General features: G+C 39.2%; 1 protein-coding gene across 9 annotated transcripts in view; it reads left to right on the forward strand.

The window, feature by feature from the left end:
* bnc2 (basonuclin zinc finger protein 2) overlaps positions 1-23,028 on the forward strand; it is a 568,898-nt gene that overhangs the window by 532,794 nt on the left and 13,076 nt on the right. For 8 of the 9 annotated variants that reach the window (XM_043717596.2, XM_043717632.2, XM_043717585.2 and 5 more), the window contains one exon: positions 17,192-17,218. The exons of the other annotated variant lie outside the window; for it this stretch is intronic. In XM_043717596.2, the coding sequence (XP_043573531.1) occupies positions 17,192-17,218 (27 nt within the window). The remainder of the gene's footprint in view (positions 1-17,191; positions 17,219-23,028) is intronic. 9 annotated transcript variants of the gene reach the window in all.

The raw sequence follows: 23,028 nt of genomic DNA on the forward strand, positions 1-23,028 counted from the left end.
TTTCCTTTTCCCCAATTAAATACCTTCCCTTGGTAACTGCTCCTTTCCCTCTCCAAGGCTATGGTAAATGTGAGGCAGTTGTGATCACTGTCACCGAAGTATTCTCCCATCGCAAGGTCTGACACCTGTCCTGGCTCACTGCCGAACACCAAATCCAAAATGGCCTCTCTCCTCGTCGGTCTGTCTACATTCTGAATAGGGAAACCCTCCTGAACACACCTGACAAAAACTGCTCCATCCAAACCATCTGCACTTAGGAGGTTCTAGTCGATATTGGGAAAGTTGAAATTATAACAACAACCCTGCTATATCTGCATTTTTCCAGAATCTTCCCACCTATGAGTTCTTCAATCTCTCTACTGCTATTAGATGGTTTGTAGAAAACCCCCAATGTGATGGCTGTTCCCTTGCTGTTCCTAACTTCCATCCATACTGACTCAGTCGACAAACCTTCCTCAACAACCTTTGTTTCTGTAACTGTGATGCACTCTCTGATTAGCAGTGCTACACCCCCTCCTCTTTTTCCACACTCCCTGTTCTTTTTAAACGTTCTAACCCTGGAACATCAAGCAACCATTCCTGCCCCTGTGAAACCCACATCTCCGTTATGGCCACAACATCGTAGCCCCAAGTACTGATCTATGCTCTAAGTTCGTCACTCTTGTTTCTGACACTCCTTGCATTAAAGCAGACACACTTCAACCGATTCCTTTGTTTCATTGCGTGAGAAACCTTCCCGATAGATTCACTACATCCTGTCACTGCCCCATCTGCAACTGTCCCCCTCTCAGATATGTGGCTCTGATTCCAACCCACCCCCGTCAAACTAATTTAAACCCTCCCGAATCACATGAGCAAATCTCCTACCCAGGACATTTGTGCCCCTCCAGGTCAGGTGCAACCCCTCCTTCATGTACAGGTCCCACCTTCCCCAGAAGGTATCCCAATGGTCGAGGTATCTGAAGCCCTCTCTCCTGCACCACCTCGCAACCACATGTTAAGCTGCATTCGCTGACTGTTCCTCACCTCACTATCTTGTGGCATCGGTAGCAAACCTGAGATCACTATTCTACTCGTCCTGCTCTTCAGCTTCCAATCTAACTCTCTGTAGTCACTTTTCAGATCCTCAGTCCCTTTCCTGGCTATATCATTGGTGCCAATATATACCATGATTTGTGGCTGCTCACTCTCCCCCTTGAGAATCCTGTAAACCCAACCGGCGACATCCCGGACCCTGGCATCAGGGAGGCAACATACCTTCCGGGAGTCCTGTTCCTGACCACATAATCTCCAGTCAATCCGTCTAACTATTGAGTTTCCTACCACTAGCGCTTTTCTAATCTCCCCCCTTCCCTTCTGAGCCACAGTGCCAGCGTCCATGCCAGAGACCTGACAACTCTAGCTTTCCCCTGGTAGGCTGTCCCCACTAGCAGTATCCAAGACTGTATACTTATTGCTGAGGGGAATTGCCACAGGGGATCCCTGCTCTGACCATCAATTCCCTTTCTTCCCCCTGGCTGTAACCCAGCTGTTCTTATCCTGTGTCTGGGGAGTGACCACCTCCTTGTCACATTTAAGGTGAGGATAGACATATTTTTAGTATGTCCGGGTCTCAAAGGACATCGGGAGTGGGTAGTAATGTAGAACCCAAGATCATCCATTATCACATTGAACCTTTCGAGCAAGTTTGACAGGCTGTAAGGTCTACTCATGTTTTCCTCTTAAACTGTTATTCATGCCCATGCTGAGAGTGAAATTTGCCATTATCTTAACTCGTCCTCTGAGCGGGAGATCATTTCCACTTTTTATCAATCAAATAATTTCCAGGGACATCACTAAAAGTAATAAAGCCACTTGAAAAAAAAGGCTGCAACTGTAAAGACGTATTACAATTGATCAGAATCTTTGTTCAACCACAGTTGCAGAATGTGAGCAATTCTAGTTAGTATATTACTACAAAGATACAGAGGCACTGAAAAAAATTCAAATAAGGTTGATTAGAATGATACTAGGTCTGAGAATTTATTCCATCAGAAAAGATTGAACATGCTGGAGGTCTTCAGAAGAAAACAGAACCTGTTTGGTTACCTGATAGAGACATTTATTACCATGAAATATTTTAATCAGGTAGATGTGTAGAAGAAATGTTCATTTTTAAAAATTCATTCACAGGATATGGTTGGCCATCAGGTTTCTGGTTAAATGGTAATACCCAAGCTGTTAATGCAGTTGAACATCAAGGAGAGGTAGATACTATTTTACTGTGATAAATGGTCATTACCAAGCCTGAATATGGTCCAGATCTTTCTGCATGTAAACATAGATTGCTTTAGATTCTGAGAAGTTAAAAGTGCAACTGAATATAATCATCAATAAATATCTCTACTTCTGACATTGTTGGGTACAAGGCATTTGATGAAGCAGCTAAAGATGGTTAGGCCTTGGACATTACTCTGAGGAACTTCTACATCAAGATCCTGAGGCGGAGATAATTGCCCAAAACGTTGATTCTCCTTCTCCTCTGATGCTGCCTGACTAGCTGTGCTTTTCCAGCACCACACACTTTAACTCTGATCTCCAACATCTGCAGTCCTCACTTTCTCCGGGCAGCTAGTCTCGAACACAAGTATTCATTGCTGCACCAGGATGTTGTCAGTTCCCATAGTCTTTGTCACAACCAGTGCCATCACCCGTTTCTTGTTGTCATGTTGAATGAATCAAATTGGCTGAAGAATGGTCCTGTGATGCTGAGGAGCTCAGAAGGAGGCTGAGATGGATCGATCACTCAGCATTTCTGGCTAAAGGTGAATGCAAATACTTAAATCTTGTCTTTTGCACTAATGAGCTGGACTGTCCCCTCATTGAGGATGGGAATGTTTTTGGAACTTCTTCCTCCAGTTAGTTGTTTAAATGTCCACCATGTCCATATATGGCAAAACTATTGAGCTTTGATCTAATGTGTCAGCTGGGGGATCTTCAAGCTCTGTCTATCGCATGCTTCTTCTATTGTTTGGCATGCAAGTAGTCCTGGTTTGTAGCTCTATTAGGTTGACACTTTATTTTTAAGTATATTCTGGTGCTGGTCATGATATAGCTCCTACATTGTTCATCAAACTTGTGTTTGCTCTTTGGCTAGTTGATAATGGTAGAATAAGAGGTTTACTGGGCCAGGAGGTTACAGGTTGCATTGAAGAACAATTTTCTTGCAACTGATGACCCATGGTGCCTCATGGATGTCCAAGTATGAGTTGCTAGATCCTTTCTGAACTTATCCCATTTACTGTACTGATAATGTCACTCAGGAGTGTATTCTTAGTCTGAAAGTGGCACATTATCTTGACAAAGACAGTGGGAATACTGTCAGGACAGATGCACTTGTGACAGGTGGATTGATGAGGGTGAGATTTTCTCTCTTGCAGGGCCAGTTTGGCAGGTATGTCCCTCAGGACTCAGCCAATTCAGTGACAGCCACAGTTAGCAATTAATGATGATGCACTTCACTTTGTGTTCACTCTGTGTAGTTGTTCCACTAAGTGCTTCTCATAAATGGCACTCGATCTGGAGGAATCACATTTAAGATTATCCCCTCATCAAAGCTGCAAGCGGAGCCAAACCTCACCCATCCACCCCACCCTGTCAAAATCAATCACATGCAAAAGCCCGCCTGCCTCATATACTTCACTGGAGATCGTCCAAAGAAGATTCACTAGGCTGATATGAGGTGTGGAAGGACTATCTTATGATGAGAAGTTGAGTAGATTATGCCTGTATTCATTAGAGTATAAAGAAATAAGAGGCAACCTTATTGAAACATATGAGATGCGCAAGAAGCTTGACAGAACAGATCGGAAATGTTGCTTCTCCTTCTGGGAGAGTCTAAAGCCAGAGGACATAATCTCAGAGTAAGGAGCTGCACATTTAAGATGAAGATGAGCAGGAATTTCTTCTCTCAGGATTGCGAATCTGTAGAATTCTTGAGGCTGGGTCAGTAAGTCTATTCAAGGCTTAAATAGACAGATTTTTAATCATAAGATAATCAAGGCTGATGGGGAAAAGGCAGGAGAGTGAGGTTGCGGATGATCAGTTCAACCACGATCTCATTGAGGAGCAAAGAAGACTTGATGCATGAATGGTCTGCCTCTCCTCCTGTGTGTTAGCATTTTAAGTCAGACTAGGTAAGGGTGGCAGGTTTTCTTCCGGAATGTGCATTGGTGAACTGGATACCATTTTGCAACAATACAGTAATTTCATCGACACTGCAGCTTTATGGGTCAGATGTTTGACTGGCCAACAGGTCATTACTCCATTGTAGATAGGAGTTGCAAATGGGGACCCCGTGGAACCCCAGTTGTAGAACACTGAAGAAATTGCTCAGGAGTTTAAAGATTCCACAAGGTGCAATTAACTGCAATTAACAATTTGCCTCGACTTGGAACCCTCTGAAAGTTTACCTTTAAATGAGAAACTTAAAGGAATTCTAATGAAATTAAGTAAAATAATTGCTCAGGCTACACTAGAGCTCATACTTGCCTCAACCACCCTCAACTACATTTTCCCAGGACGTTGACGCTGCATCCTCCCCGAGTCCTGACACACATGTCTGTTTTGCACTGACCATACACTATTCAATGCACTACTGGAGTAAAATCCTTCCCATTCAGCTCCTCACCCTCCCCACCCCCCATGTACCTAATTTACACATTAAAACCTGAATGTACTTACAAACTGTAAAAGTTTGAGTAATTCTGTGGCAGCAAGCGATTATGCTGACTCTGGGTAGCTGAGGAACTGGCAATTTCACTGTCTGCTGAATTTCTTATGATGGAGAATTGGAGCACACAAATTACAAATCACATTACCCGCAGCAAACATAGGGCATGTTCCAGTACTGCACTGTGATAGAGACAGAGCCTTCTCAACCTTTTTTAGATTATTTGCTCAAAATATTAAATTGTAAAATAAGTTTCTGACAGATGTCATTGGAAGAGGATTATTTGTGTTAGTATGGGAGTGTGAAACAATACATAAATCCTAGCTAAAGATAACCATGGGCTTTGGAGGAAAACCCACATGGCTGCTCACAGTTGCCTGTTCTTAACAGTTAATTGCACCTTCAATTCCCTTACCTTTTTGAGAGCTAATATATGCAATGCTTCCAGTCACATCAGTGCCAAGTTATCTGTTTGAGGACAGCAAAGCTAATTAATGTGTGAGTCAAGGTCAAAAGCAATCAACCCACAGAAGACCGGAAGTCTAAGATCTACTTCAATGGTGAAATTGATTCATAATCTGTTTGTCTGCCTGTGGGAAAGGACTACTTTGATGTTAGATGTCAAATCCCATTCAGAATAGTAGAAGGAATGCTGTCCATGTAGGATTTTCAACTAGTTTGCTTCAACCATATGTTTCCCTATTTTTATGCTGACATGGGACTTCATACTGACATGGATAGAAGATTGGCTGACTGGCAGAAAACAGAGAGTATGCATAAATGGGTCTTTGAGTGATTGGCAGGATGTGGCAGTACCCCACCGTGATCTGTGTTGTGGACTCAACGTTTTGCATCAAGACTTCAATGAGGGGACTAAATGCAGGGAAGATAAACTTGCAGACTGCACCAAGGTAGTGTTATGGACCAGGCCAAACCCCCTCACAACATTTCAAGGAGGTAGCCCAGACCCTAACTTTGCGAGTTTTCTTTTAGGCAAGTATACTGTCGATATTTCAGAGGAGAATCAGCTGGTCGAACCACATTATTTAAAACAAAATGAATTTATTTACAAGATTACTGAATGAAACACAAAGAACAGAATGCAGAATACCAAATAACTTATCCTATTCGAAAGCCCAACAGATCATCGGACTTAATGATGCTGTTCCAAAATACTTCCAACAATCCCTATAAACACAAAAGGTAAAATCAAACAAGTTCTTACATTTTTGAAGTCAGAGAGAGAGAACCAGCTGAGACCTGCTTCCAGCAGCCTTTCTTCATTACTACAACCAAACCAGATAAAAGCTGAGCTGGGAGAACCAGCCACTCCCCTTTCATTATTCAAGTGTTTTATTTTAACTTGAAAGCCTTTTGCCAGAGGCAGTATATGTTAGCTGTAAACAAATTGGCCCTAAAACCCTTCCAAACTCAGACTTTTCAGAACCTGTGTCATTTCCAACCTCTCTGAAAAAAAAACCAAGGACAACATAATCGGGTTAAAGGAACAGTTTAATCACAATTGGGAGGAAAGTATATGGCAAAGAAGCCACAGAGAATTACAGAAGGATTTAAAAAGATTAAGTGAGTGAGCAAAAATCTGGAAGATAGAATATAAGGTGCAAAAATTCACTTTGGTAGGAAGAATGAGAACCTGTGTTTATAAATAGAGAATACTGGAATCGTAAGTAAGTGTGGAAGCAAGCCATTCAGCCCATCGGGTCCAAACCCACCTTCCGAAGAGCATCCCACCAGGTCCATTCCCTTACCCTATCCCTGAATTTCCCATGAATAATCCACCTAGCCTGTACATCCCTGGACAGTATGGGTAACTTAGAATAGCCAACCCACCTGACCTGCACATCTTTGGACTCTGGGAGGAAATCCACACAGACACTGGGAGAATTTGCAAACTCAGCTCAGTCCCAATGCTGGAATCAGACCCAGGGCCCTGGTGCTTTGAGGCAGCAATGCTAACCACTGAGCTATCGTTTTGCCACAAAGTGCAGGAGTTTGAGGGGTGACCTTATAAAATCATGAGGGGCATGAATAGGGTGAATAGCAAATGTCTTTTCCCTAGGGTGGGACGGTTCAAAACAATGGGCTTATATTGAAGGTGAGAGGAGAAAGACTTAAAAGGGACCTGAGGGGCAACCTTTTTAAAAAGAGGGTATGCGTAATGAACTGCCAGATGAATGGTAATTGCAAGAACGGTTTACAATATTTAAAATATATTTGGACAGGTACATGAATAGGAAAAGTTTAGAGGGATATAGGTCAAATGCAAGCAAGTTTGACTAATTTAGTTTGGGAAACTCAGTTGGCATGGACAACTTCGATCAAATGGTCTGTTTTTGTGCAGTATGACTCTAGACATATTGCAAATAAATTTGTCTATTAGATTTAGCCTGAGTAATGTACTATCCACTTGCTCTGTTGTACCATAACATTACAGGTAGTTCTTCTATAATGCAATGGTTGTGTTCTTGTGCAATTCTGTCTTATAGAAAAATTGTGCTTTAGAAACACCACTTAAAGTGTTGGTGACATAATCATGTTACAGCCAAAACACATTTTAAAAGTTCACGCTTTAAAAACAGTGTCCCCAATTTGGCAATCATGTTACAATGAATTCACGCTAACGAAACAAGCATTGTAGCAGAGTAACTGTGTTCATCAACAAGGATGCTGTACAAAGAGAGAGAGATATTCTCTGATGAGAGATATTCACCATAGATTAAGTAGGATTGATTTAGGGTAGTTCATGCAATTTCTCATGCAGTGTTGTCATGTTAAAACGTTTATTGTTATCCTTGCTGCTCTCTCTTCTCTTTTCATTGTAAATTTTGGAGCCAAGTATACATATGTCTATTTTTGGAAAGTGCACTTTTTTATAAAGCAAAATTTTAGAATTTGACCTTGAACCCAAAATATATCTGTAAAGTTGTGGCAGATTATTTCTGCTGCTTATTGCTATAAGCGTAATTTGATATGCTATGTTCATTTAAGAAACAGCACATTTCAATCCTTACTAATAAGGTAATTATTACAGAAACATGCAGACTCCTCCTTCAGTACAAATAATAACTGGTGATGCAAATAAACAGTTTTAGTATTCCTTACCCTGTCTCAAAATTTGTCATTTATCTTTCTGATTTTTGTTATATCCTTATTTGCAATTTGTCACATAGTCATTAACACATAATTAACTTTGTAAACAAGCGTGCCTGCTTGTCATATGTAGAGAAGTGTGAAGATGATTAAAATTCCAGCAGTAGGTCTATTCGTATCTCACATCCTTTGCAAAACTTTTCTGAGCTCCTCCAGAGACACACGCACTCTTTTCCCCCACTGCCCCCTCCCCATTTTATCTGACAAATGAAAAGAGAGTGTCAGTTTTGCATGCTGCCACATTGCAGGCCATATGGGGCTGCCTGGTTATGATGCAGGGAATGGTGTAGGCAGAGCAATTCTCTGTGAATTGAGAAAAGTAGTCTAATTCTGATAAATGGTCGACCCCAATACATCCTACCTGTTATTATAACAGACATGCAGTATCTGTGCAGTAAATTAGTTAAACCCCATAAGGGTTTAGTAGCTTATCTGGAAGTGAATAATTTGACTGGTGAGGGAGTAGTGTGCGTGACCAGTGTGAGTGATTCGTTTCACATTAAAGCAGCTTTAATTGACTGTTACCTTCCTCCTTAAATTATACAAACACTTATTGTCCCTCGGCTGGAATAAAGAGTGGTGGTTTCCAATTTCTGTGTTAACAACATGTATTGAAAATTAAGTAAATGCCCTTTGAACAGGAGATAAAAATAAAATAGTGCAGCATTCAATGTCCCTGTTTCTTATTGCACAAAACCATGACAATATGTGAATTTTCAGTATAAGCTATAATAGTAGAAATATATCCAAATATTATGTAATGTTGTGCAATGGAACACAATGACTACAAATTCTATACTATACAATAATTGTGCCATCTCTTTTTTTTAATTCTCTCCTGGAACACTGGGATCACTGACAGGCCAGCATTTGTTGCCTATTCTAGTTGCCCTTGAGAAGGTGGTGGTGAACTGCCTTCTTGAACCACTGCAGTCCTTTTGCAATAGGTTGAGGCACAAAGCTGATAGAGAGATTATTCCAGGATTTTGACCCAGCGACAATGAATGAACAGTGATATATTTTCAAGTTAGGATGGTGAGTAGCTTGGAGGGGAACCTGCAGGTCATGGAGTTCCCATGTATCTGCTGCCTTTGTCCTTCTAGATGGAAGTGAATGTGCATTTGGAAGCTGTTGTCGAAGAATCTTTGGCAAATTTCTGCAACACATCTTGATAGTGCACATTGCTGTTATGGAGCTTCGGTGCTTGAGGGATTGAATGTGTGTGAATGTGGTGCTAATCACTGGGATTGTTTTGTCCGGTATGGTGTCAAGCATCTTGAGTGTTGTTGGAGCTGCACTAATCCAGGTAACAGGAAAGCATTCCATGACACTCCTGAATTGTGTCTTGTAGATAGTGTAGAAGCTTTGAGGAGTCAGGAATTCCTAGCCTCTGATCTGATCTTGTAGCAATTGTTTTTTTATGGTGAGTCCAGTTGAATTTCTGGTCAGTTGTAATCCCAAGGATTGATAGTGGGGAATTCAGTGCTAGCAACACCATTGGATGATGAGTGGCAGTGGTTATATTGTATCTTATTGGAGATGGTCATTATTTGTTACTTGTGTGGTATGAATGTTACTTGCCACTTGCCACCCCAAGTCTATATATTTTCAGGTCTTGTTGTATTTGAACATGGACTGCTTCAGTACCTGAGGAGTCACAAATGGTACTGAATATTGTGTAATCATCAGTGAAAATCTCCACTTCTGATCTTTTTAATGGAGAGTAGGTCATTAATGAAGCAACTGAAAATGGTTGGTCCTAGGACAATAACCTGAGGAACTCTTGAACTGAAACAACTGCAGCGTAGGTTCACGAGGTCAATTCCTGGAATGGCGGGATTACCTTACACTGAAAGACTGAAGTGACTGGGCTTGTATACCCTTGAGTTTAGAAGACTGAGAGGGGATCTGATTGAGACATATAAGATTATGAAAGGATTGGACACTCTGGCAGCAGGAAACATGTTTCCGCTGATGGGTGAGTGCCGAACCAGAGGACAAAGCTTAAAAATACGGGGTAGACCATTTAGGACAGAGATGAGGAGAAACTTCTTCACCCAGAGAGTGGTGGCTGTGTGGAACGCTCTGCCCCAGAGGGCAGTGGAGGCCCAGTCTCTGGATTCATTTAAGAAAGAGTTGGATAGAGCTCTCAAAGATAGTGGAATCAAGGGTTATGGAGATAAGGCAGGAAGAGGATACTGATTAGGAATGATCAGCCATGATCATATTGAATGGCGGTGCAGGCTCGAAGGGCTGAATGGCCTACTCCTGCACCTATTGTCTATTGTCTTTTGACGTTAAATGATCGCAACCAGCTTCCATGTGCCAGGTATGATTCCTACCAGTGGAGAGTTTTCCCCCTGCTTCCCACTGATTCCAGTTTTGCTCAGGCTTCTTCTTGAAGGCACACTCACTTAAATATGGTCTTGATGTCAAGAGCTGTCGGTTTCACCTCTAGAATTTAGCTCTTTTGTGCATGTTTGAACAAAGGCTGCAATGAGGTCAGGAGTTGAGTGGCAAAACCCAAACTGGGTGTCACTGAGCAGGTTTAGCTTAGTAGGGTGCTGCTTGATAGCACTGCTGATGACACTTTCCATCACTTTACTGATGGGGTGGCAATTGACTGGTTTGATTTGTCCTGCTTTTGTGCACAGGACATAACTGGGCAATTTTCATCATTATTGGGTAAATGCTTGTGTTGTTACAGTACTGGAACCATTTTGCTAGGGGTAATGCATGGTAAAGGTAGTATCTGGCTGTTCATTTGTCTTTTTAATATAATGTTTAATGAGTGTGTCATTAGTGATAAATATATATTACTTTGTAATATATAACAACTGCAAGTTCCATTGGACATATAGTGATTATTTCCTTTGAGTAATTCATCAATTATCATATTTATTGAGCATCTGGTGTAAATCAAGAATACATTCTGCCTTCATACACCCTTTCCTCATTTTAGAGAGGTGTAAATCTATTTTTCGTCACATCCTCCAATCATCAAATTGGTACATATCTATTTCCATCCTTCACTGACCCAGACATTTTACTTATCTATTCAAGCATGGGGTTTGGGCACTAGCTGTTTAGGTCAGTATTTTTTGCCCATTTTTAATTCACCTTGATGATTTGATGCCTATCCTGAAATGCTTTAGTACTTGTGGTGTAGTTACATGCACGATGCCATTTAGGAGAGGGTTCCAGTGACAGTTATAGAACATTAAAATATTTCCAAGTTATATTAGTATCCAACTTGGTAGGGAACTTGCGATGGTGTTCCCTTGGATCTGCTGTTGTCATCCTTTTAAGCAGTAAACATTTTGCGTTTGGAAGGTGCTGCCAAAGAAACCTTGATGAGTGGTTGCAGTTTACCTTGTAGATGGTATATACTGTCACTACTGTGTAATGGTGATGGAGGGAGTGAATATTTAAGGTGTTGGGGCGATGCTGAACAGGCATGCTGCTTTGTCCAGCATGGTGTAAAGTTGTTGAGTGTTGTTGAAGTTGCATTCATCTGGGCAAGTGGGGAGTATTCCATCACATTCCTGACTTAGGCCATTTAGTCCATGTTGGGTCTGTCAAGCAATCCAGTCAGAACTATTCCTCTGCTCAGTCTCTTTAGAAGTTTATTTCGCTCAAAAGCGTATCCAATTTAAATTTGATATCATTTATCATCTTCATTTTCTTGATCCTCATAGGCTATAGGTTCCTGACCATTACCATACCCCGTGTATAAATATTGCTCCACATTTCTTGTCCAAAATCTCACTGCTTCCCTTCATCCATATACAATCAACTAATGCAAGCAATTTTTCTTTGCCGACCTGAACCAAACCTGTTATTACTTTGTGAAGCTGAACCAGATCTACCCCCAGTCATCTTTATTTCACGAACAGCAACCTGGGCTTTTCCAATTTAGCCTTGCAGCTCAATTTTCTCATCCCAGGAGCCATTCTTGTAAATCTTCTCTGCAGCCTTTCGCAGCCTTCACGTTCTTCTCAGAACTGTATGAAATAATTTAATTGTGGCCTAGTCAGACCTTTATGGAGTGTAACCTCCCTGCTTTTGTCATCAATACATCAATTTATGAACCCCAACATCCCATCTGCTTTGCTAACCTCTCTCAATGTGTCCTTCCACTTTCAAAGATCTGCATCCTTCAGGATTCAACTAGTTCAGTCAGTGGTGTCCTCCAGCCACCGTTGGTGACAAATGATGAAAGCATCCATTTGGAGTGTATAATGTGCACTTGCTACCCTTGCTACTGCTTCTAGGTAGTGTTCAGGATTAAGGAGTACTAATAAATAAGTACTAATTGATCAGAGAGAATAGAAGGTAATCAGCTGAAGGTTCCTTCCCTATTTTTGACTTGTGCCTCATGACATGAGGTTACTTTTGAGGACTCCCAAGGCTATTCTGTCCTGACAATATAGTAATGTGTTGCTACCTCTGGTTGGTCTGTGCTGCTAGTGGAAGAGGACATCATCCAGTGCTGGTGATGGAAGTGTTTCGGATCATGTTTGTAAGGTATAATTTGTCAATTGTGAATGTATCAGTTTGTTGCTTGAAAAATCTTTGCAACAACTGTGCCAGTTTTGGCACATGGACTCCAGATGTTGATGAAAAGGACTTTGCAAGATTGTGGCTTTATTGTGCCTAGATCGATCCTGGGTGATCCATCCAGTTTTACTCTTATCTAATGTTTTTTGTAGCAGTTTAATACAGCTAAGTGGCTTGATCGATAATTTCAAGGGGCAGTTAAGAATTAACTACATTTCTGTGTATCGGGAGTCACACGGAGGAAGTCCAGATAAAGACAGATTCCTTTCTCTGAAGGGCATTAGTGAAACAGATGTGTTTTTTTTATGACAAGCTGGCAGTTTCATAGTCCCCAATACTGAGACTAACTTTAAATTTCAAATTTATTGAATTAATTTTAAATACCTCTCGTTGTCATTGCCTCTAGAGCATTAATCCTGACTTTGGATTACTAGTTCAGTAACATTATCACCATGCCACTGTTCCCATAACTGCAGAAAATTATGCTACCTTCTGTTTCACACACAGTAGATTGTATTAAAGAGCGTTTTATTTATTTTAACAATATGCATTTATATAATACCATTAACTCTGTGAAATGTCCCAAGGCATTTCACAGGAGAGTCATTAGCCAAAATCTGACATTGAGACGTCAGGAGATATTGGTACAGGATATCAAATATTTGGTCAAACAATAGTTTTTAATGATTATCTTAAAGATGGGAAGTTTCTGGGAGGGAATTCCACAGGTTCGGGCCAAGGTAGATGAAGACTCGATCAAATATGGAATAGAGAATATTCAGGTTGTTCAAGAGGCCAGAATTGAAGGAACACTCATAAAATGGAAAATGTAGAGCTGCAAAACATTACACAGAAATAGATGAGACCATGAAGAGAATTTGAACAGGATAATGTAATTTTCAATGTGTCTGGAAAAAGTAGATAGAAGTGGTCAATGTCATCTTGGATAAGGGAGGGAAACAAATGCACTTAATGTGTTGTCAGCAATTTCTGTAATTTTTAGATGAACCAGCATGCTGGTAAATTTGTTCTTTGTGATACAGTACTTTTTATTGAAGCAGCTCAAACTTCGAAAATTTAAACAGTTATTATTATTTTCCAACACAAATATGATTCAAATGTAACCTTCATTTGGATGAACAAGTTACTATTGACAATTATTTCAGGAAATGAATAGTCCTTTAGGACACAGCACTAATAAATGGGTATACCTGACCTTAAAATCCTGCTGATATATTCATTTATAGATTAGATAGGTTGGACAGTGAGAGCCTTTTTCCTCAGATGGCAATGGCTAGCACGAGTGGACATAACTTTAAATTGAGGGGTGATAGATATAGGACAGATATCAGAGGTAGTTTCTTTACTCAGAGTGTAGTAGGAGTATGGAATGCACTGTCTGCAACAGTAGTAGACTCACCGATGTTAAGGGCATTTAAATAGTAATTGGATAGGCATATGGATGAGAATGGAATAGTGTAGGTTAGATGGACTTTAGATTGATTCCACAGATTGGCGCAACATCGAGGGCCAAAGGGCCTGTACTGCACTGCACTGTAATGTTCTGTGTTCTATTCTATTTTATTCCAATGAGATTGTGCTCTTAATGTAATCAATTAGAAACTTTAGTAAAACTCAGGAAACATTGTTCATGCATTATTTTTTATTGCCATGACAGTGGAACTCTTTAGGAAATGCAGAATAGAAAAACATAGAATTCCAACCTCTAAATCCTCAGATTAAGCAACTGGAAAAACACAAATACATCTCACCAGTTGGGTTGGAGATACATGGATGTGATGACACAGTGACTGAATGTAATAAAATTCCAGGCTTTGATATTAAAATATCATGAACCATCACTTCAAGATGAGATTGTAATGAATGATGAAGTAGGCTTGAGGAGCTGAATTGCTTACTCCTGCTTCTAGTTCTTAAGTTCTAAAATTTGAATAAGATCTTTTGGTTTATTCAGTGCAAGTTTTAGCTTCAAGAATCTTCTGTGACTCGATGTGTTTGCTGATTCTGCTTATTGGTAATTAGCATTAGGCAGGCTCATGGTACATGGAATGATTTCTGATTTTCAAGTGAATAAAAACTAAGTTATATGATCTATTCAATATAACAGCCACAATACGATATTGTAGCTGTTATATTGAATAAATAGTTACTTGAAAATTAGAAAAGATCATTTGATACTCTCACATGAGAAACAATAGAAAAGCAACCTGTTCCATTTAACTACATGGGTTGTTAAAAAGCAGAATGCCCACAGTCATGCTACGGAGGTCTGGATCTAGTAAGTCTCTAATCATGAGTCACCTTTATTTGATGCAAGTTTTCTTCTGTTGCACGCTGTGTGTCAGCAAAGGCCTGTTTTCACTTTTGAAAATGCATAGTTCATAGCTCCACTGAGTTTGGAAACAAATAATATTGAAGCAGAATTTTATAGCTATATTCAATCTTGTTTTTGACTTATTCTAAAATTCTCCATAGTGGATCTTGTTTTGAGGTTCTTTTTACATGAATGAACTTTAAGTCCAGAATTATTTCACCATCAGCCTACAGTATCGAAAGTTTAATTCTAATAGGCAATAGCCCTAATTCATGAACACCACACTCATCTTCATGTCTATTCTCAGTGGTGCTAGCAAAGGTAAGGAAGCTGAGATTCCCAGTCAGTAATTCTTGAAATACAATTTAACCTTGCCGTATAAATACTGTGGCTACAAGAATAGGTCAGAAGTTGGGAATTCCATCATGAGTAATTCACTTCCTGATTCCCCAAAGCATGTTCAAATATCTATAAGGCACAAGTCAGGATTGTTATGTAATACTCTCCATTTGTACTACTCTCCCAATCGAGACGCCACACACCATCCAGCAGAAAACAGCCTGCTTATTGACACCCCATCCACCACCTTAAAGATTTATTCCCTCCACTACTGACACAGAGTGGCAACAGTGTGTATCATATACAAGACACATTGCAAAAACTTTCCAAGATTCCTGCAACAGCATATCCCAAAGCTTGACAGTCTAGAAGGAGAGGGCAGCAGAGATAAAGGAACACTTCCACCATCAAATTCCCCTCTAAGCCACACACTAATCTATTATCGTTCTTTCATTGTCGATTGGTCAAAATCCCAATACTCACTTCCTAGCTTCACTCCATGGACTGCAGTGATTCAAAAAGGCAGCTTAGCACAACCTTCTTGAGGGCTATTAAGCTTTGGCAACAAATTTTGGTCTTGCCAATGGGGATCACATCTTATGAAGGATTTTTTTAAAAACCTAATCAATAACTCAATCTCCAAAAAGGTTTTAATTAACAAACTGACTTGATTGAATTAACTTCCTAAACTTTAAGAAAAAAAAGATATGGTTATTGAAGTGGCAAATGTATATAGCGTTTTTAAACCTTTACCCTTTGCGTCCCTGACTAGCGTTAATCATTCCCAAGTTATGCAAATGTCAGTTGCAGAGTGAAGCTCCATTTGCTCTGTCTCTTGACCTTGGAGAAATGCTCCCCATTTCTGTCACATACACCAGTCGTATTTGTGGCCCCTTAGAGTGAAATTGACAACTTTGTATAATTTGTATTTGATTATAGGGAGTTTTCTAAATGAGTTGAAACTAAACTAGACCTTGTTAATGTACAATGTTTGTTTGTGGGAAGTGGGGAAGGAAGATGGTTGCACTTACTAAGTACTATACTTTATAGAAGAAAAATGTTTTGAAGATGTTACTTATCGAATCAAATCTTTGACCTTTCAACCTGAACTCAGTTGAAACCAAGACTGTGATGGTGAATCTGTAAAGCCATTGCACCAACCAGGCCAAAACACTAGATTTGTTAAATCAGTTGCATATTCAATCATTTTATGGTAATTTGTTTTGAAAGAGATGTCTGCCTGTTTTCACAGATAGCTGTCACTGGTCGGATAAATAAGTAAAGGCATTAGCTCTTGAGCAATTATATAAATAATAATTAGAGATCTCCAACAATTCACTAGGCTGGAGAGAAGGGAACAAAGGTCAATTTATGCTGATGTACTACTTCAATGTTTTAAAATAAATGACAGAAAATCACGTGTTTTTTTTTAATTGCAGATCCTGTTCACCCTTTTTTTTCTTGACTTGATCCATCTCCGGTGACTAGTTTAAATTACATCAATTGTCTTCCCCATTCATTATGCAGTTAGTAGTCCAATTTGATGGTGAACCATAGCATCTCGTGATTTTACAAATGCAGGTCAATCTTTTCTCCTCTTTTTAGGGAGAACATATGTTCAGATTCTGTATTTTGGATGATGAAAAAAGGGCTAATGATTTTGAGTGTTCCCCTGTGTTTCTATATGAAGATGCGGGATTATCATAACATGTCATAAGAGATTATGTGAACGGAGCTCTACAAGATCCTGTCCCCATGTAGGAAGGTTGTCTGTATTGAAACTCTTAGTCAAGTTTTCCAAACGAAAGGAAACAAATTAACTCAATAATTATTTTACAGCTTTTCTCCATATTTCTCAAGCCAGCTCACAAGGGGAGAAACCTGACTTTTCAATGGTGGTGTAGCCTTTGATATTATTGAAAGTGTGGGAAAGGAGTCCCATTTTATTTCTGAATATGTATTGACTTGTTAAGAGTGTATATTTATCAGGTGTAACATTACTGATTATGAAAGCACTAGTTTCCTGATTTATAACTAATTTTTCTTTCTTTTTTTTTATTTAACCCATTTCTCAGGCATCTCATACACAGAATACCACACAGGTATAAACCATTTACTAATCTTACACGTAGTTGTAGCTTATTGTGAAATTGTAAACTATTGAATGAAATACTTGCAAGTACACCATATGTAGATTTGGTACAAGTATGTTAAAATTGTGCATAAACATACTTTTTAACTTTGAATGCCAGACAACCTGTAAATAAGATATAACTGCTTCTGAGATACTGCATATTCTGACAACTGTCTGATTTGAAGATCATAATTAGGATTAAGAAAGCTAATTCATTGAGTAAAATGCAGTCTTGTATCAATAGATGTAAGAAATTATGGTACTGTTTGGAAACTGTGCTAAGGGAGTGTTGCTATTCTGCTGATTTAAAGGGAAGTCTATTATTAACAACAGTGTATTGAAGCTTCCCGTATTGCCAGAGTCCCTCCCATCCTAGTTCTGATTTATATACTGATATAATCATCTCCTGTTAGTGAAACTGCCTGAGCTGATGTACAACCTAAAATCAAACTTATCTCTCTTTAATGCACAGAAAGCCACCCACATCCCCCCGCACCCCTCCCCCCCCCCCCCCCCCCCCCACACACAACTCCCCTCCATTATCTGTGTGTCAGTTTCAAATCAATTCTGCAGTTGCTGAATCAACCAACTAGCAAGCTTTCACATTGGAATGGATTGGATTCCCAAAGATCAGTTGCTGTAAGAAATGTTCCCTACTTTCCTTTATTAAAAAAGGAATCGTATTTTCAGTGTTATGGGGAAAAGCTGGGACATGGGTATAAATTGGACCGATTTTACAAAGAGGCAGTATAGCCACCATGGAATAAATGCTATCCTTATGTAAGATGCTTACAAAGGAATCAAAAGTAAAGGATTGTTTAATTGGAGCAATTTTAATATTGACAACACACCCAAAGCCAACAGCACCACTAAAGGGTGATTTGAATTGCTTGAAATGTGTCATTGGCATGGCAGTGAGTTGAATGTACCAGCAGCCATCATCCTTTCATTGTCATCTTTCATTGCTTACTTATTATTCTAAACTCTCAGTTCCTCTTAATTTCACATCTTCCTTCTCTTATTATTTCTCTTTAGATTCTTGTTGCAAGAAGGACCTGTATTTTTCAACTATTTCTCACAATGCCTAACGTGCTTTAAACCAATGAAGAAATTTGCTGAGGTGTAGTCACTGTTGTAATGTGAGAAACATAGAAGCCAATTTGTACAAGGCAATCTCCCAAACACCACAATATATAACCTGTTTTAATGATAAAGCTGAGGAATAAGTTTTGATTAAGAAAAATAGAACTCCTCTATTTTTCTTGGAAATAGTGTTGTGGAATCTAACATGTCCATCTGAGAATACTGGCAAAGCATGTGTTTACCATCTCTTCTGAAAAATGGTTACTTCAGCCGTGCAACACTTCCTCAGTATCGCACTAGGAGAGAGAGCCTGGATTGCATACACAAACCTCTGAATTAGGTTGTGATTCCAGAACTTTTTTGATTCAAAGGAAGGAATGTTACTGAATAAATCACAACTGAGATCTTCAGAAGATGTTTGACTGTTTTTGGTTTTATGATGATTGTTTGAAGACTGACAAAAAATTTCTGAAGAAACAGCATTCTTGATCTGAACATCATGCCATACCAGCACTGTCTCAGTACTAATGCAGCCTCTTTTCAAGAGAATGTTGTTTCAGTAATCTTGCTGAGATAATAATCAATATCATTATATCATGAAAGTGCTGTACAATATAATTTTAACATCCACTTCTACAATTCTTTACCTGATGAATTCTCTCTCACACTATTACACACACAGTCTAAAGCACACTCATATAGTCACTTACAGAAATAATCACTCACACACACACACACAACACAGACAAAGCAACTCATACACACACACTCAAAATGTCACATGAATAGAAAAATATATTGAGAGCCTCCCTCACATTCACAAACAAACAAAGTTGTGCATACAAACGTGCTCTCAGAATTGTGCACACATATACACAGAATTTGATACACACAGAACTTCATGCATAGAAAACCGCATACATGATCACAATCACATGCATTCAGTTATATGATGGAATATGTCAGCAACTATGCTATCAAGTACAATTTATTTGCCAACGAATCTACTCACTAATCCTCTCCTTCGGTTCTACCCGGACTGCTGAACTCCATTCAGTATATCCTTGGTTCAAACATGGAAAAAAAAGTTGAATTCTGCAAGTGAGCTGAGAGTAATTGGCTTTGACATCAAGATGGCATTTGATCAAGGGGGACATTATGGAAACTAGTAAAACTGAAGTTAATTGAAATTGAGAAGAAAACTTCCACTGAATGGGGTCATACTGATCACAAAGAAATATAGTTGCGATTCTTGAAGACTTCAAGTTCAATCATCATCAGCTGCTTCAACAATAACTTTTCCTGTATCCTACAGTCATAGATGAGAATGCCTGCTGATTACCACAGAATATTCAACAATAATGAAGTAGTCCATGTCCATAGGTTGCAAGAACGGGACAGTAGTCAAACTTGAGCAGATAAGTGTGAAGTAACATTCATACCACAAGTGCTAAACAAGACATTCAACAACCTTACCATTGCTGAATCTCTCTGCCAACATCCTGGTATCATTGACCAGAAATGTACTTAACCAACCAAAATAAATAGTATAGCTACTGGATCGGTGTGAGGTTGGGAATTCTGCATTGAGTAATTCACCTTCTGATTCCTTAAAAACTTTCCACCACAAAGCACAAATGAGAAATTAGATGAAATACACTCCACTTGTCTGGATGAGTACAGTTCTGAAAACACTCAAGTTCAATACCATCCAAGATAAAGTAACCTGTTTGATTGTCACCCTACCCATCACCTTAAAACAGTTATTCCATTTCTTCACTCTTAGTAGGTCAAAATCTTAGAACTTCTCCCCTTTCTTTCTAACAGAGCGGTAAGTGTACCCACACCAAATGAACTGCAAAAGTTAAAGATTTTGGTTCACCACAGCCCTACTGAGGGTAATTAAGAATGGGCAACCACTACTGATCTTGATAGGAATACTTCAGGTTCTTGATAATGAATAACACTTGACCCCATAACATATGCAGACAGTGACACATACTGCTGATGAATCAGTGTTTCTCCATATTGATCACCACATGGAGAATACCAAGGGCACAGAATGTAAACTAGAAGGGTGTCTTCCATATCCATCACCAAGAATGCCTTGACCGCACCATGACTGACTGAGCTGACCAAAAGGACAGAGCTGCTAGACAAGGTTTGGTGGTGAGGGAATCAACCAGCAAATTGTTGGGAGGTTCGGAGAGTTAAGGACAGACAGAGATTATCAGTAAAGCAGATGCTTATTCTCTCATCCTCATTTGCAGAAAGGGTTTAACAGGTTTGTGGGCTCATATCCATCAAGCATGAGTTACAAGAGGAAAATGTGTTTCTCTGGCACTCTGTTTTTCAGGTGAAATTCCCATTTTTGCTGGTATGATTGTGCATTTGACAACTTACACAATATAATATATCCCATTGTCCAAAATAAAGCAGGTGTCTGAGTGCTCAGACAACACAAGTGAACAAAGCCTCTTTTCTTTTCCTGCTTTCAGTGGATTGACAATGAGAAGTCTGTTCTTCATCCACTGATGAGCAGGTGTTCTTGGCTAAAATGCTATCAGACATTTCACTAAAATGTCTGCGCTGTCCTGAGAAAAGATAAATGGTTTTATTGCATATTGTTTATGCTACAAGCTGGTCATCTTCATTTACAATACCACAGAGTGTGGAGTCAAAATCATCTTTCAGTTTCCTCTTATCTTCTTTTGGAATTGTTACAGACACACCTTTGTTAATAGACCTGGAAGTGGGGTTGGAGTGCAGTTCCTATCTTTTTGATCATGTATTCCCAGAAATAATATCTCTTATGACTACGTGACTTCTGCAAATAGATTTTTTGGGAGGATACGCACTCCATTAGTAAATTAAAAGAAACCTATGAGCTTGAACTTTCTACATCCCCAATTGGCTCCTGAATTCAGCACTAATGCTGTCTTCAGAGTTTATTTCAGTTATTACATTACACCTGCATCAATAGAGCAATTTGTTACAGTATTCAGAAGCATCAAATTGAGTAAATGTCAATATAAATGGATTTGATGAAACTAGCTGCTCTGCTGACAAAGGACAGAGGACTTATAAGGAGCAGAGTCCCACGCAGTAATAATCCAACTAGAGTTTGAAGATGGGAGCAAGGTGTAATCTAATTCAAATATCATTCAGAATCTGATCTGCAGAGAACTCTATAAAGTATATTTTCAAGCTTGCTTTTATCTTTAGGAGTTCCATCTAGAGTTGTCACAAGATAGTTTTTGTATCGATGCTACAGTAATTATCTTGCAGGAATCACACTACTCCCAATAAATTTGCAATTCCTTGTCTGTATTATCTGCCATCAATTCAAGTGTTTTCTGGGCTATTTGTAAAGGTCTGAGAATATCTGAATTCTACTTCATGCTTTATCACACCTGGACTACATTGCAATATCTTTTCAAAGCCAGGAAAGCCAACGTGCTAATAATTCATCTCCCTTTTGTTGGATTTGACACATTTTTGTTGTGCTTAGAATCTTTTTCCCAGGACAGATGTGTGCCACATTTACCCTGACATGGGTAAACATTGGCCAATATTAAACAGACATTTTAAACAGACATGGTGATATAATTTCACAGAGTAAGATGCAGCAGTTGGAAGTGAGTTGCATGAATGGAATTCAATCAGGTGGCATGGTAAGCAGATGAGGCACACTGGTGTCCTTTACACATGTCACTGCAAGCCCAGCGTATTGCTGATCTCTCTGTATTTGTCCATAACATTTACACAGTTTAAGTTTTGATATCTGTTTGACTTGGATTGCAAAGCAGCTGGCAATTTGTAAATCTTGTTGACTTCATTGCATTATGAATTTGCTCAGTGTGGATGAGGCAAGTTGTGAAGTAGACATGGAACTCAGTGCCAAGCTATTGATTAACTGACCAATGGGAAGCCATTATTTTAAATAGGATTCTGTATCCTCAATGAACTGTTAAATGCTTTGCTCTGTTCTCAATGTCATCAGTTCACATGTCTAAACTCTACTGGATGATATAAGTCCATGCACATATCGAAATCTAAATCTTTGAATCATTCATATCTGAGAATAATGAAACAATTTGACAACTCTTGTTTTGACCAGTTAAAGATGCAAAGCTAAATAGACGAATCATATCACTTAATTGTCCAACAGCCTTCCCCTGCTCTCCCTATCCCAACTCACCCCACCCCACACAAAAGACTGCAAATTCATCTGCAGTAATATAATAGAAGTAGATACATTTCAAATGATGGGAACAAAAGACTACCCAGAACGTTTGTTTCTCTATGCAGAGATTTTGTAGGTTTAAAAAAAAACATTTACCCTTGAATTCAGCTTAGTGAGCCTTCCCTGAACTGCTTCCAATGAATGTATATGCCTTTTATGTACGGGGACTAAAGAATATATGGTATTCTTGAAGTTCACCAATACACTAGTATGTAGTATGACTTCAATACTTTCATACTTCATCCTCCATATAAAAAAGATCAGTATTCTGTTCGCTTCCCTGACAATTTGTTATACCTACACAACTGTGCTTCTGGTGCAAAAATGCACAGATTTCTTTGTACAGCATCATTCTGCAGTCATCCTCTATTTAAATACTGTTCTGCAAAAGTTTCCCATTTTTCCAAATTATATTCCATCAGCCAAATTTATGCCCACTCAACTGCATC

Source organism: Chiloscyllium plagiosum, unplaced genomic scaffold (assembly GCF_037043375.1).
Source record: "Chiloscyllium plagiosum isolate Xiang-an unplaced genomic scaffold, Cpla_swu_hap1 HiC_scaffold_2, whole genome shotgun sequence".
Lineage (NCBI taxonomy): Eukaryota > Metazoa > Chordata > Chondrichthyes > Orectolobiformes > Hemiscylliidae > Chiloscyllium > Chiloscyllium plagiosum.